Source organism: Chrysochloris asiatica, unplaced genomic scaffold (assembly GCF_000296735.1).
Source record: "Chrysochloris asiatica unplaced genomic scaffold, ChrAsi1.0 scaffold00029, whole genome shotgun sequence".
NCBI lineage: Eukaryota > Metazoa > Chordata > Mammalia > Afrosoricida > Chrysochloridae > Chrysochloris > Chrysochloris asiatica.
In genome coordinates this window covers 24,156,918-24,173,069 of record NW_006408547.1, presented here as the reverse complement: position 1 = coordinate 24,173,069, position 16,152 = coordinate 24,156,918, and the positions used below count along the sequence as shown (strand labels likewise).

Below are 16,152 nucleotides of genomic sequence, written 5' to 3'. Positions count from 1 at the left end.
ATTCACAGCCACCTTTCCTAATGAGACCAGTTCAGGGCTGGCCAGGGTTCACTTTGCAGATTTGGAACAGGTCCTGCCCTTCATGGGGCTATTGTCGATATCTCCTTCCAGAGCTCACAACCTCTGAGGTGTCTGCTGATAGGACAAAAAGAAAATCACACCTTTGTTTCCACAAGCCTCAGGTAGACTTCTGCAACTTGAATATGTTTTCTCATCTCTAAAGTCATTCAGGATCTCTCAAGATGACCATGGAAGGTCCTGCTGACCACCGGCGCCCATCCATCACCTCCTCTCCTGCCACATCTGTTCAACTCTCTCTTCTAGTAAGCACTCGATCCACTTTTCTATCCCTTCCTCTGAAGCTCAGAGTTCCCAGACCCTCCTCTGCATTTGCCTTGTCTGCTTGTCCATATCCTTGTTGCAGAGAGTTCTCATAGCCCTTCTGCTTAGTCTGCCATCTTGCCCCAACTACCACGGTTACTACAATAGGAAAGAAATCTACTATCCGACTGTTTTGTACATTTATGGCACACATCTGGCAGTAGGGATGCTGAGGTGAGAGGTAAAGAATCCTGTTGGCTGTTAAGTGACAGCATGGGTGGGGCGTGATTCTAGTGGCCTGGCAGTTACATCCTGATGCAACCACTTGTATTTTGTGATCTGATGTGCTCCTCCTCCATTTTTCCATAATGCTGATTTTCGCATAACCACCTGGTCTTTAGAACCTAACGCACGTCACTAAGGGAGGAGTGGGTGTACATGATTGGCTACATACCTGTATTCTCAATTAGGCAGAGTCTTTTCAAGATGTTTCCTCTTGTCATTAAGTATGTATTTTTGTTAACGATACTTTATTAAATGCATACTTTACTAATTTCATTTAGTGAAAAAGGTTGATATTTTGTTCAAAGATTAACTTGACCCAATCTTGATTTTAAAAAGCCCCAAGATTGTCAATAAGTTTCAATTAATTACACCATGATTATAAACGATCTTTACTAAAAACTGCATATTCTTGTGATTCAGAGCCATTCTCATTTAAAGTTTCGGGGGAAATGCCATATCCCCCTCATCAGTTAGGTTCCATTCAGTTTAATGGAATTTACTGGCTTTGACATAGACAGTGGAGCTACAAAGGGGATGAAACATATCCCAGGAGCCTGTAACATAACCCAGTTTGTGCTGATGGGCAAAGAGGCAATGTAAACAGATAAGATGAAGTGCGGAAGATGATGCTATAAGCAGGACATTTGGAATTTAAAATGACAGACAAGATGATTTCATATAACAAGTCAGGCTCCAACCATCTCACTTACATTCCACAATACAAAGTGGAAAATGGTGGCAGACAATTTGTTTAAATTAAAAGCAAATGAAAACAATGCTTTTTTTCCTCTCTTAAAAGCAAGCACTTTATTGTTGTTAAGTGCCATCAAGTTGGTTCATAGTGACCCTGGATAGGGTTTCTGAGGAGCAGCTGGTGAGTTTTAACCGCCAACCTTGCAGTTCAAACCGACTTTGTGGTCAAGCGTTTATCCTACAGTATCACGCCAGGACTCCAAAAGCAAACACATGCTTATAAAATTATTTCTCTGTTGGTTTACTCCAGACTAAATACATTTTACTTCATGTTAAAGTGTTTTAATTTATATGACTGATTAATCTACAATTCATAATTGTTATTGCTGTAAAGTGCTGCCGAGTTGGTTCCAACCCATTCATAATTAATTCTACAATTACAATTAATAATTACTTCTAACATATTTGTTCCTCTATTTCATGTTTTCCTCTGAATGGCTTTCTAAATAGGATATACATTGGTCACAGTACAGTTTTTAAATATCAACATTAGAACTAAGTTTCCTCAAAAGCATTGCATTAATTTGGTATCTTGGAGAACAAAATGGTAGTCTATAAATCATCTTAATAATCAATAAAAATTGGTTGATATTTATATAAAGATTAACTTAAGACAAAAACTTAAAACCCAGATTTTTAATGAATTATACCCTGATTATAAATTATCTTTACTAAAGAATGCATATTCTTGTTATCTGAAACTAAGTATTTAAAAAGAATGATATACTTAATAAAAATCAAAAAGAAACTGTTTTATTTAAAACTGTTACCATAAAAAGCAAATAGACATCTCTAAGATATTCAGGTCATTTTAGAAGACACAGGCTGTAAGGATTAAAAGTAAGCTTCCGTATTCACTTCCAGGATCAAAATTTCACATTACAGAAATGCTTAGTAACAAATATTTGGCAAACAGATAATGACTCTAAAGTTGTCCAATAAATGGAAAACTTTCTATTTTTCCTCTTAACAAAAACAACCTATGAACTACTGAATTAACCATAAAAATTTAACATTAATTTCAGGAAAAAGGCACATTTGGGCAAAATAGTGAAGGCGATTTCTAAAAGAAACATTTCGACGGCGCATAACCAACTGACTTCCACATACATCACTCTGGAAGATTCTAGAACATGACAAAGTGTATTTTGTAAAAGCTGGGTAAATATGTGGACACGAACCCATCGCTATAGTGTTATTTTATTCTTCATGTGTATGTAAGGCTTACTTGTTGTTAAGTGCCTTCGAGTTGATTCCAACTCACGGTGACCCTGAAGAGGGTTTCCGAGGCTTTAAATCTTTGCAGGAGCGGAAGGCCTCATCTTTCTCCCACAGAGTAGCTTATAGGAATGTGTAATTAAATAACTGCGTTGGCTCTCTGCTTTCTGGTACAGCTGTACTGTTTCTTTCCAAGTTTTATTTATTGTAGTGTTACTGAGTCTGTTGTCAGACACTCGATCGTCTTTCTGGTTTTGGTACACACTTCATAACTGCAGCTTTCCACAATACTGGGGCAAGTAGAAGACTAAGAGTCGTCACACTTAATATTAGGAGGTAGACCTGTAAATCAAAAGTACAACATCATTATTTATGATAGATTACAGAATTGCCAAAGAGTTTCATCTAAACAGGAACTGATTTTTGACAATCAATATAAAGCTATAATCGATTCTAAATAGACAACAAGTTAATCTTGCTGTTATTGTTAAGTGCCATCAAGTCAATTCCAATTCATAGCTACCCTGTATTGAGTTTTCAAGGAGTGGCTGGTGGGTTTGAACTGCTGACCTAGTGGTTAGCAGTCCGGTGCTAATCCTACAGTGCCATTCCAGGACCTCTATGAAGTTAATAGATTTCAAGGATCTTCAATAACTATTTCTACTGTGTTTTATTCTTAAGACTTCTCTTATACTGTTCACATTTGCACACAGATCAGGAGACAATCACTTAATTTAGAATGTTTAACAGTGTTTCACATTATATTAATAGAAAATTTATCATTCATTCAGCCGAAATTTATAGGGAGCTGGTCTGCTTAACCAAAACTAAAAACTGTCCTAGGGATAGGGAGGGTTTTAATCCGCACCACAACATCTAAGAAACACAGCTCTCCAAGTCGGGGGAGGGACAGAATAAAAGAGGGGGTAAGAGTCAAGGAGATCAAAGATGGGACAATTCTATTCAGGACTGTTGCCAACGCCATGAGGATCATTTGTCAGACTGATGTTGCTGCTAAGTGTCACTGAATGGGTTCCGACTCGCAGCGCCCTTATATAGGGTTTCCGAGGTTTTTAAATCTTTGTGAGAGCAGAAATCCTCATCTTTCTCCCTCATTTGTTGCATTAGTGAATACAAAACGAGGAAGAAGAAAATTCTTGTGTAAGACTTTGAGAATCAGGTTGAACATATTCTAATTTTGTTTAATTAGACAACAAAAAGCAGTGTTTAGATTTAAAAAAGCAGGTTAAAAGTTCAAAAATAAATTTTTTAATGAAACTTTGTTGTTATGTGCTGTGAAGTCGATGCCGAGTCATACTTACTAGACATTAAATTAAATGCCTACAAATCAACAATTTAAAAGAATCCTGAAGCTATTTCTAAGTTGGGAAAGAGAAGTGTAGCTAGTTCATGGCAACTTGAAAGTGTGAACCAAAAAAGACCTCGTCTTGTTGTTGTTGTTGTGTGCCGTGGAGTCGGTTCCGACTCATAGTGACCCTGTACAGGGTTTCCAAGGCTGTAAATCTTACAGAAGCAGAAAGCCTCATCTTTCTCCCGTGGAACAGCTGGTAGTTTCGAACTGCTGACCTTAGGTTCACAGCCTGATCCGTAACCACTACACGACCAGAGCTCCTTCTTGTCTTCTTGGGTCTCTTCAAACACATGCAATTTCATAGCATAACCAGAATTCAAAGTGTGGTAACTCTGGGAGCAGGTAATTCACATTTCTACAACTATTAGCCAAAGTATTTACATTAAATAAAGAACAAACAAACAAAAATTCCTTTCCATCTCTGCCTTGCTTCATGGTCTATTTTCAAAAATAAAAATGTTTTTCTTAGTTAAAATATCAATTTGTCCTTAGATCATTCAGGGCAAATACTTTACTCAGTTCTTTGATCTTAAAAGAAAATTCAGGCTTTGAGTGCTATGAAAACTTTTAACATCATAGAATATTCCATTACAGTTTATGCCACAACCCACATCCCCCAACTAACCATAAATTGTTCTTCTTATCCAATTTTTTCTTTGAAGGGGGGAAGAAAAACAATTTTAATTTCATGCTTCAAATTCCTGTATGTACATTAAATACTATATAAATTTGTCTTTGCAGTTGTTAAGTGCTGTTGAGTTGGTTCTGACTCATGCTGATTCCGTATAGGGTTTTCAAGGAGCGGCTGGTGAGTCTGAACTGCTGACCTTGTGGTCCAGTACCACAGCAGGAGAGGAATATTAGACCCGAGTACTATTATTTCAAGCCTCGACTTTCGCTATTGAAAGATTCACTGGGCAAATTATTGAATGATGCAGAATGCATCAAGAAAAGATGGAAGGAATACACAGAGTCATTGTACCAGAAGGAAATGGTTAATGTTCAACCATTTCAAGAGATACCATATGAACAAGAGCCAATGATACTCAGAGAGGAAGTCCAAAATGCATTGAAAGAAGTGGCAAAGAACAAGGCACCAGGAATTGATGGAATAAGAATTGAGGTCTTTCAGGAAAGTGAGGCAGCACAGGAGGCACTCACTCATCTCTGCCAGGAAATTTGGAAGACAACTGTCTGGCCGACTGATTGGAAGAGATCAATGTTTGTGCCCATTCCAAAGAGAGGTGACCCAACGGAATGCGGAAATCATCGGACAATCTCTTTGATATCTCAAGCAAGCAAAGTTTTGCTCAAGGTAATACAGAAACGGCTACAGTCATACATTGACAGAGAACTTCCAGAGGTTCAAGCTGGATTCAGAAGAGGCCGTGGAACGAGAGATATCATTGCTGATGTCCGATGGATCTTGGCTGAAAGCAGAGAATATCAGAAGGATGTTTACCTGTGCTTTATTGACTACGCAAAGGCTTTTGATTGTGTGGATCATGACAAGCTATGGACAACATTGAGAAGTATGAGTATTCCAGAACACTTAATTGTACTTCTAAGAAATCTGTACCTAGACCAAGAAGCAGTTGTTCGAACAGAACATGGGAACACTGAAAGTTTTAAAATTGGGAAAGGTGTGAGACAGGGTTGTATTCTTTCACCATACTTGTTCAACCTGTATGCTGAGCAAATAATACGAGAAGCTGGGTTCTATGAAGAAAAACGTGGCATCAGGATTGGAGGAAGACTCATTAACAACCTGCGATATGCAGATGATACAACCTTGATCGCTGAAAGTGAAGAGGACTTGAAATATTTACTTATGAAGATTAAAGAGCACAGCCTTCGATATGGATTGCATCTCAATGTCAAGAAAACAAAAATCCTCACCACTGGACCAATAAACAACATTCTTATCAATGGAGAAAGGATTGAAGTTGTCAAGGACTTCATTCTTCTTGGATCAACTATCAACACTCGCGGAAGTAGCAGTCAAGAGATCAGAAGACGTATTGCACTGGGCAAATCTGCTGCACAGGAACTTTTTAAAGTATTGAAGAGCAGAGATGTCAGCTTGAGGACTAGGGTGCGCCTGACCCAGGCCATTGTGTTTTCAATAGCCTCATATGGATGCGAAAGCTGGACAGTGAATAAAGAGGATCGTAGAAGAATTGATGCCTTTGAGTTGTGGTGTTGGAGGAGAATACTGAGGGTGCCATGGACTGCCAAAAGAACCAATAGATCTGTTTTGGAAGAAGTGCAGCCAGAGTGCTCCTTGGAGGCCAGGATGGCTAAGCTTCGTCTCTCCTACTTTGGACATGTAGTCCGGAGGAAACAATCGTTGGAGAAGGATGTCATGCTGGGTAGGGTGGAGGGTCAGAGAAAAAGAGGGAGACCTCCAACGAGATGGATCGGCCAGGTGGCATCATTGATGGACTCGGGGGTGGCAGCGGTGGTGAGGTTGGCCCAGGATCGAACATTGTTTCGTTCTGCTGTGCATGGAGTCGCTATGAGTCGGTTCCGACTCGATGGCACCTGACAACAACAACAACAACTATTATTTCATTTGGAGCCCTGGCTATGCAGTGGGTTACACACTAGGCTGCTAACCACAGGGTCAACAGTTCGAATCCACCAGTCACCTGACGGAGAAAGAAGAGGTTTTCTGCTTTGTAAGATTTACAGCCTCAGAAACTGTGTGAGTTGGAACCATCTCAAAGGCAGTAGGTATGCAGAAAGACAACTTAGTCGTTCTGCTTATAAATATCAAAAGAGCGCCAAATCAGAACACAGAGACTTTGCAATGAGAATTTTTAAATTAAGGTCCCACCGCCAATTTTTTTCTTTTAATTTGCTATTGTGTTAACTAACCATTTACCATATGCTTTTGAAGCAGATAAAACATCTTGCTATCAGGATATTATGCAAGGAAGTTTATGTCTCTTGGATAACTGGTCCCCTTGGGTTTCACTTATTTGCAGTGAAATAAAGTGAAAATAAATTAAAGTATCATTTTGTTGCTATTGTTGTTGTTGTTAAGCACCTTCAAGTCAGTTCCAACCCATAGCAACCCCGTGTAGAGTTCCCGAGGAGCAGCTGGTGAACTTGAACAGCTGACCTTGCAGTTCAAACTGACATTTCAGTTCAGCACCGTAGCCCACAGTGCCATATTAGTACTCCTAAAGCATCATAAACCAAACTAAAAAAATATCATAAACCAAAGCAAAGCTACTGCCACCAAGTCGATTCCAACTCATAGCGACTCTGTATGGGGTTTCTGAGGCTGTAAATATTTATGGGAGAAGACTTGGTTTTCTCCGACAGTAAGGTTGGGGTTTTGAACTGCTTGCTGATCTTGTGGTTAAGAGTCTCCAGTCCTTAGTCTACACACCATCATGGCTCCTTATCAGGGGTTACAACAAATGCTGATAGCCAAAGTGCATCGTAAAGGGTGGAGGCATCCTTTAATGGTGAAATCTTTGGGCTTAAGGAAAAAAACAGTCTATACTACATTTCACATGTCTTAAAAAAACAGTCACATCACATTTTTGTTATAATATAAAACTTCTTACAATAGAATTTACTTTGAAATACAGTTATGACCAAATCAATTATAACATACATACATTGGCATTTTAACATAAGGGCAAACTTTAAAAACAGTTTGAACATTTAAATTTAGGCCATATTATTTTTTTGAAAAAAGACCATAGTCTTAACATTCAACATAATCCAACTAAAATGGCCGTTTTTTTTCTGGATAAAATGCCAACAAGAGTTTACATATGCTACAGTTTACATGACTCTTTCCTCCCTTTGTTATTGTTTGGTGTTGTTGAGGTGGTTCCAACTCACAGCAACCTGATGCACAGTAGAATGAAACACTGCCCAGTCCTGCACCAGCCTCACAATCATTACATTTGAGTCCTTTGCTCCTGTCACTCTGTCGACCCATTTCTTTGGAGAGGTGGGGGGGGTCCTTCCTTTCTTTCATTGACCCTTCATTTTACAAACATAACGTCCTTCTCCAGGGACTGGTCCCTTCTGATAACAGGTCCAAAGTCTGTGAGTCAAAGGCTCAGCATCCTGGCTTCTGGCACCATTCTGGCTGCAATTCTATGACAGACGGTTCCCCTGGTAGTCCCTGGTCCACTTTCAATATTCTTCTCCAATACAATAATTCAAATGCATTGATTCTTCTACAGTCTTCCTGATTCATTGTCCAACTTTCACATACAGATGAGGCCTTTGAAAATTGGAGACTGTTTTTAGAAGCCCTTCTGACAATTGTAGCTCAACCCTTAAAAGGGAGGAAACCTTACAGTTTTGCAAAGACAGTCACTCTGTTTGTCCTGGAACAACACTCACTGTAATCTTGTGCTGTTTTCTAATGGTCAACATTGTAAATTTAAATTAATCTCTTAGAGATCGTTTTCCCTAAAGGGCAGTCCCAGAAAAATTATTTGAAGTTTTTCAGTCCTGATTTCTAGCTATACAGGATTTGCCCAGGTAAAGTCACACTAGACTGTGTACTGAGGCATATGCTTATATCCTGAGGACCACGGGGGCTCTGTGGCTAACTTCAAGGCTGGCAGCTCACACCCAGCAGCCACTCCAAACGAGGAATATGAGACATGTGCTTTCAAAAAGATGTGGTCTCAGAAACCTTCGGCATCTGTCGGACTGCTAAGAGTCAGAACTGACCTGACGGCTGTGGGTGTTTGAATATATATATTTATATTTCTTGCTATTGCTAAGTGCTACTGAACAACCCTGTATAGAGGTTCCAAGGAACAGCTGGTGGGTTTAAACTGCCAACCTTGTGGTTAGCAGTTCAGTGTTTACCCTACAGTGCCACAGTTTTTATTAATATGCAAGCTAGAGGTTCAGCTTTTTAAAAAAAGTTACCTTACTTCCTTTCAGAGGAAATATTAGTCACTTGTAAGTGTTGTAGAAGATGTAACAGCTCAAGCAGTGTTAACTAACAAGTTTTAACGGGACACCTTCCATGTTGACTAACAATCACAGTCTGTAAGAAAGCAGTAAGGTCCAATCAAATGCTACATCAACAAGACAAACACTTTAAATCCTAATTCCACTCCTGGTGTGCAATGTGAGGTGAGAAAAGTCCTTCAGCCATTCTGCACCCAATTTCCCCATAACCCTGAGTTAGCTGATGGCCTGGAGTGAGCAGAGACCGGCCTTTATGATGAAACCTTTGTATCTAAGACACTACAGAGTGAACAGTGGTAAAACATTGATCACAAATGGAAACTCTGCAGAAAATGACGAAGCTCACCTCCCGAGAAATGATTCCTGCTCTTCGTGCTCGACTTCCCAACACGAAAGAGAATTCACTGACTTGGGCCAGGCCGGCCGAGACGGTCCATTTGATGCCCTGGCTGCTCCTCGGCAAAATGAGTGACAGGACGAACGCGGCCAGCACAAACTGCGAAGACGGTGTTGAAAACAAAGCCCAGGTGACTCAGAGACTTGAGGTTAAAATACACATCAACTACGCACAAAATACCGGAACACCGCATCCCATAGACAGGTGAGGGGCTTCAGGAGATACATGGAAAAATTCCAACCTTCTTCCACGGGCTTGTTGAAGCCCCCTCACACAGAAGCACTTCAAATATGCAAGAGGCATCATATAAACAAAAAATCCTCAAAAATAAATATGCAGAGAACAAGAAAGCAAAACGCAAAGGCCTAGGTCAGGTTTTCTCTACCCCAGGTGAACAGCGTTAAATACGCATTCTACCGCATTCATGATGGGTTCTATGTTTTTTACCAAGACAGATATTTACTTATTTCTTTCTCCTGCAAATCAAATCCAGAGGGAAACAGTCTTGAGCTGAATGGCAGTTCCTTCGGATAAAAATACTTTTAAATCAATGTTTAGAATCCAGAAAGCCAAGCTGCTATGAGAGATAATGACATCTGCAGTAACATGTTAGTTCTAGCAGCTCAGACACACGTAGTGACAGAGAGAAAGCAAATGGAAGTGTTGGGATAAGTTTTAGGTATCTGTTTATAAGATGTTATCTTTGCATACATCCAAGCAGTTGGATTCTGTTCTTTAAAGTCATTTGGAACAGTTGTCAAATTACAATGTGAGCACCTAACCTGAGAAAGGAACAAGTTGTTTCCCCCATTCCAATTTTCAGTAAATTTCCTATCTTTAACATACTCACTTCTGAGACAACAATCAGTTCTATGGATCCAACTCTGGTAGCGTAGTGGTTACGAATCGGGCTGCTGACCTCAGCGTCAGCAGTTCGAAATTACCAGCTGTCCCGCGGGAGAAAGATGAAGCTTTCTGCTCCCGTAAAGATTTAGAGCCTCGGAAACCCTGTGCAGGGTCCCTATGAGTCGGGCCCGGCTCCACGGCACATAACAACAACAACAACAATCCAGTCCAGTCTAACACCAGCTTGCTTCCTCTGAAGCTCTGTCAGATGAGAGCAGGAGAACCTCTCCAAGAATACGGCTTCCGATGGATGTGAGTGAGGTTTCAAACGAGCAAATGACTGAGCATTCTCACAGAGCCGACAGTTTCAAATGTCTTCCCAGAATGAAATGACAAGTGGAGTTTTCGTAGACATAATGTAGTTACACATGAATTAGGTCCAAGAGAAAAGAAATCATCTATGTTGTGGAAGGTAAAACATGAAATTTTACCAATGATAAAGTCAGTAACAGAAAAAAATCAATACCTTCATGATCACCACTGATAATGTCAAGAACATCAAGACAGTGAGTTCGTAAATCACAAAAGTAGGGAAAACATGGAGTCCTGTTAGAGAAAGAATACATCGGTCACTTCTTTCATGGGTGCAGGCAGAGGTGCCGAACAAATTCACACTCATTTCTAACGATAAATCTCTAGATTTTAGTCTTGTCGTTATATTTATTTCAAGAGAACTATTAAATCAAAATCCTAAACTCCTTCAGGACCACTGTTTCCATGCCATTTACTTATGGACTCATAAATGCATTCGCGATGAGCTGGTTGGTTCCCAGTCGTGTTTGCTACCGAATACTCTCTCTTCTCCAGCTTAACAGGGAAAAGGCTGCCCCCCAAAGGGTAAGTTTAACTTGGTGCATACCCTCACTGCTAAACTTCTGCCGACAGAATCTACCTTCAGAAAAATACCGTCAAATCTGACGGGAAGGGAATTTCCTTTACGAAAATATTCTAAGCAAGCTGGAGGTAATGCTAGGGATTTATAAACTAGTAAGAATAGCCGCCAAAAAAGGAAACCAAACATACATTTGTAAAGCACCAAGAGCGCTACATGCAGTCCAGTCCAGAGGCCATCTGCGTGGGGAGAAAGTTCTTAACTGTCCAGCCTCTCAGTCAGGCTCACATTTCTAATCCGTTTTTGTGTGCCTCACAAACTTTGAAAACAACAACAACAACAACAACAACAGAATTTTCCCTAAATCCGTTTTCTCTTTGTTATAAAATTTTCTCCTGTGAATGTTATGAACTTGTTTTAAAGACCATCACATTACTTTCCTCAGAAGCTCTGCAGGCACCTCTGTTCTTGTCAAGGTAGACACAGGAACGTGAGCTTGCTAGTTAGGATGGGGCAGGAAAAGGTTGTTGTTGCTGGGTGTCGTCGAGTTGGTGCCAACTCATTGTGATCTTACATACAAGAGAACGAAACACTGCCCGGGTCCTGCACCATCCTTACAATTGTCATTATACTTATGCCCACTGCTGCTGCCACTGAGCTAATCCATCTCGTTGGAGGTCTTCCTCTGTTACGCTGACTTCCCACTTTACCAAGAATGCTGTCCTTCTCCAGGGACATGTTGGAAGTATGAGACTAAGCCTCATCATCCTGTTTGTTCTTCTGGGCTACTTCCAATATTCTTCTCCAACAACTCAAACAAATGCTACCTTCATTGTTTTCAATTTGTCCTCATACAGTTACTTGGGCACACTTTCTCCTGGTATTGTATGACCAATGGCCGTACGTTTTAGGGTCTTTTATTTCTTCATCTTTTCCTACAGAAATTCTGTACTATTTTACTCACTCTGACCATTTATCTTTTAACATCATGTAGAGCTGGACTCCCTTCTTTGATTACTTTTTTCAAAATTTTTACAGCGACTCTGAGCTGCCAATTCTTCCGAAGTACTTGGAATCCTTTTGTAAAGGTTGTTTGTTGTTGTTGTTAAGTGCCATCGAGTCGGGTCCGACCCATAGCGACCCTGTACAGGGTTTCCGAGGGTGTAAATCTTTACGGGAGTAGAAAGCCTCATCTTTCTCCCGCGGAGCGGCTGGTAGTTTCGAACTGCTGACCTTAAGGTTCGCAGCCCGATTCGTAACCACTACGCTACCAGAGCTCCTTGTAAAGGTAAAACATAAAAATCTCAACATATCTGTTATGGCTGCATTCCATTTATAAATCAGTATTATCATTCTCTTTGCCAGCAAAGTCTATTTCTTTCTTTATTCATATCTGTTATTTATTGAAGTCTTATTTCCTCTTGTAAATTTTTGTCATTTACTTTATGTGAATCCTACCTGGTTCGTAAATTTATTTTTAGGCATTTGATGCTATTTATTTCTATGGTTCTTTTTCTTGGTACGTAGTTTCCAACTGGTTAATGTTTGATGCTTACTAAAGTTGTATGATTTTCATAAAAAGTCTGTAACTGACCAGCAGACTCCCAGTGCTCACGGTAGTTTTGATTGGTTCTTTTGGCTTTCTTCAGTGTGCAATCATGGTATATTAAGATAAAGTTAATTTTGCTTCTTCCTCTCTGGTACGTGCAGTTGGTTTACCTATTAGTCTCATGGCTCTGTCTAGTATTCCCAGAGCAATTCTGAGTAACGGTGGGTGATGATGATAAACGCTCTTTTCAGTTTTTCTTCTTTGTATGTAAGTGTAGTAGCAATCAAGAGATCCAATGACGTATTGCATTAGGCACATCTGCTGCACAAGACCTTTTTAAGTGCTGAAGAGCAAAGATGTCAGCTTGAGGACTAAGGTGTGCCTGATCCAAACCATGGTGTTTTCAGTAATCTCATATGCATTCGAAAGCTGGACAGTGAAGAAGGAAGACTGAAGAAGAACCGATGCTTTTGAGTTATGGTGTTGGAGAATATTGAAAGTGCCATGGGCTGCCAAAAGAACCAATAGATCCGTGTTTTAAGAAGTGCAGCCAGAGTGCTCCTTAGAGGCCAAGATGGCCAAACTTTACCTCTCATACTTCGGACATATTGTCAGGAGGGACCACTCGCTGGAGAAGGATGTCATGTTTGGTAAGGTGGAGGGTCAGAGAAAAAGAGGACGACCCCCAATGAGATGGACTGACCAAGTGGCAGCATGGATGGACTCAAGTGTGGCAACAGTAGTGAGGTTGGCCCAGGATCAGGCAGTGTTTCGTTCTGCTGTGCATAAGGTCGCTATAGGTCAGTACTGACTTGATGACACCTAACAACAACAAACAGGTAAGTATGCTGATGTTCTGCTCTTTCATCATGGAGCAGGATTCCTGCTTTTGGTTGTTATTGTTGTTAAGAACCGTGGAGTCGGTTCTGACCCATAGTGACCCTGCACAGGGTTTCCGAGGCTGTAAATCTTTATGGGAGCAGAAAGTTTCATCTTTCTCCCGCGGAGTGGCTGGTAGTTTCGAACTTCCGACCTTGAGGTTAGCAGCCCGATTTGTAACCTCTACGCTACCACAGCTCCTTTTGTTTGCTGTTGTTGTTAGTGCTGTCGAGTCGGTTCTGACCCATACTGACCCTGTATAGGGTTTCCAAGGACCACCTGGTGAGCTTCAACTGCTGACCTTGCAGTTCAAACGGCTTTGCAGTCTGGCTCATTAACCTACAGCGCCACAGACTTTACAGATATATATGTATATTTAAATCCTATAAGGACGGAGTCCTGGTGACAGCGGGTTATGCGTTGGACTGCTACCTGCAAGGTCAGCAGTTTGAGCCCAGCAGTTGGGCTGTGGGAGAAAGATGAAGCTTTTTGCTCAAGCAAAAACTGACAACCTGGGAAGCTGATGGAGGGTCACTATGAGTAGGAATTCACTTGACATCCTGCTGCAGTAGCAGCTAACTTGATCATTACATTCAATGTACTAGGCTCCACAGACACAAACATGAGTGAGGAATGTGCCCTTTAGGTGTGTAAATGGTTATAAATTTCTGAATGTTTCTGTGTATACCTCTCCCCCATCCCCCCAAAAAAGAGGCAACAGAAACAAATACTGTTGAATGATGATGGTGCACAGAGGAGATTGTAATGATTGTAATGAAATGATGAGTGTAAAACCGATGTTCCCCCATGTAAACTATCACTCAATACACAAAAAAACCTAAAAAACAAAAACAATGAGAAGGCTCACCTTTTCACGGTACTTACGGTGGTGGGGTGCCAGCTAGCTGACCCTTACTCATGGTGACCCTGCACAGGGTTCCCTAGGCTGCCAATCTTTATGTGACCTGAAAGCCTCATCTTTCTCCCACAGAGTAGCCAGGAGATTCCAACTGCTGACTTTCAGTTAGCAGGGGAAGCTACTATTTCTGCCTTTCAGTTAGCAGGGGAAGCTACTATGCTGCCAGGGCTTCCGTGGAGCCCAGAGCAGATCCGCTACATGACAATGAAGCAGTGCTGCCCCAGAGGGACCCTGAACACTCAGTAGTGACCACTTCAGTAATGCTCTCAGCATCCCAGGAAAGGGGAATATCAGGAGGAGGGGAGGGAATCCTTGTTGAAAATTCATTTTACAAGAAGGAATACCAGATTACTGATAATTGCTCACAAACAAGGAAGTTGCTAAGAATGGATCCCTATGGTGGTCTAGTATAGGGCTCTGCACATGGTTTCTTAAAAGGGTTTCCTGGTAAATACCTTAGGTTTTGTGGGTCATATAGTCTCCGTTGCCCCGACTTAACTCTGCCCTTGTAGCATGTAAGCAGCCATAAACAAAACATAAAGAAATCGGTGTGGCTATGTTACAGAAAAACATTATTTATAGCAGTGGTGGGGAACCTTTTTTCTGCCAACATTTATAACACCATTCATGGGTCATACAAAATGATCGATTTATAAATTAGCTTGCCATATTTGGTCAAATATTTCATTAGTAGACTTGACGACACTTAACAACAACAGCAACAATGTAATAGCTGGAACTGGGCATGCCTCGGCAGGACCTTATACAGCCTGAGTTATAACAACAGGCCATGAGCCATAGCGTGCCAAATCCTGGTCCAGTGGAAAGAACTTGGGTTTTAAAATCTGGTTCAAAGTCTACCACAATCGTTTACTATCTGCATGAACTTGGATCCATTCTTGAACTTTTAAACGTTGATGGCCACGTCTTTGAAATGGCACATCTTGATAATTACTCTGAATTGCTGATGTGAGGTCTCAATCGGACAACAGATGCCCATAAGGGCCCGGCACCGTGCCTTAGCTACCAAGACACAGAAGCGCTCACTGCCAAGCAGTAGGCATATCGCAGTGTTCTGCTGTCATGACACTTGAACAAGAGAGACATCTGTGATAATTAAATTACTCTTCTACGTTATAAAGGGATGTTTCCGTCACTTCTCTTGTACAAACTCCACAACATTTCATTAAGGCCTTTTTCATGTTCAGTATTTATTACATGAGGGCCAAATATCAGGTCAGACTACAAAGTTTACCACTCCACACTGTTTCCTCTGTCACGAAATCAGGTTACGTATAAATATCCTAATGAGAACCCTTGTTGTTGGTTCTATGACCTACAGAATCCAAACCAAAGTCTCTGACGGGACCGGAAACCCCCTCTATACCTCAGCCTGTTCTCATGGCCCAGCCTTCTCTCCTGCTGTCTCTGCCTACTCACTTTCCCTCCATGGACTGGCTCAGGCTCTTCCTTCATTACACACATTTCATCTTTATTTCTGGCTTGCTTTTCAAGGCCATCCAAATGCAATCTCTTCTAAAAGTATAGACTGACCACCTTCAAGTGTTGAGGACCATTCCATTACTTCTTGTTGATATTGCTATAGGGCCCTTGAGTCAGTTTCTGAGGAGCAGTTGATGGGTTTGAACTTCCAACCTCAGAAAATGCCTTGATGACAAAATTATGACTAGTTCATTTTTATGGTTCCGAAGACCATAGAAGAATCGATGCTTTTGAGTTATGGTGTTGGAGGAGAATA

At 40.9% G+C, this 16,152-nt stretch overlaps 1 protein-coding gene across 1 annotated transcript in view; it reads right to left on the bottom strand.

Annotated features, from left to right (window-relative positions):
• Positions 1-2,805: 2,805 nt before the first annotated feature.
• The window catches only part of TMCO3 (transmembrane and coiled-coil domains 3), a 68,426-nt gene continuing 55,079 nt past the window's right edge, over positions 2,806-16,152 (bottom strand). The window contains exons 11-13 of the mRNA XM_006851522.1: positions 10,681-10,760; positions 9,258-9,407; positions 2,806-2,919 (exon numbers count right to left, since the gene is read on the bottom strand). Coding sequence (XP_006851585.1) covers positions 2,806-2,919; positions 9,258-9,407; positions 10,681-10,760 — 344 coding nt within the window. The remainder of the gene's footprint in view (positions 2,920-9,257; positions 9,408-10,680; positions 10,761-16,152) is intronic.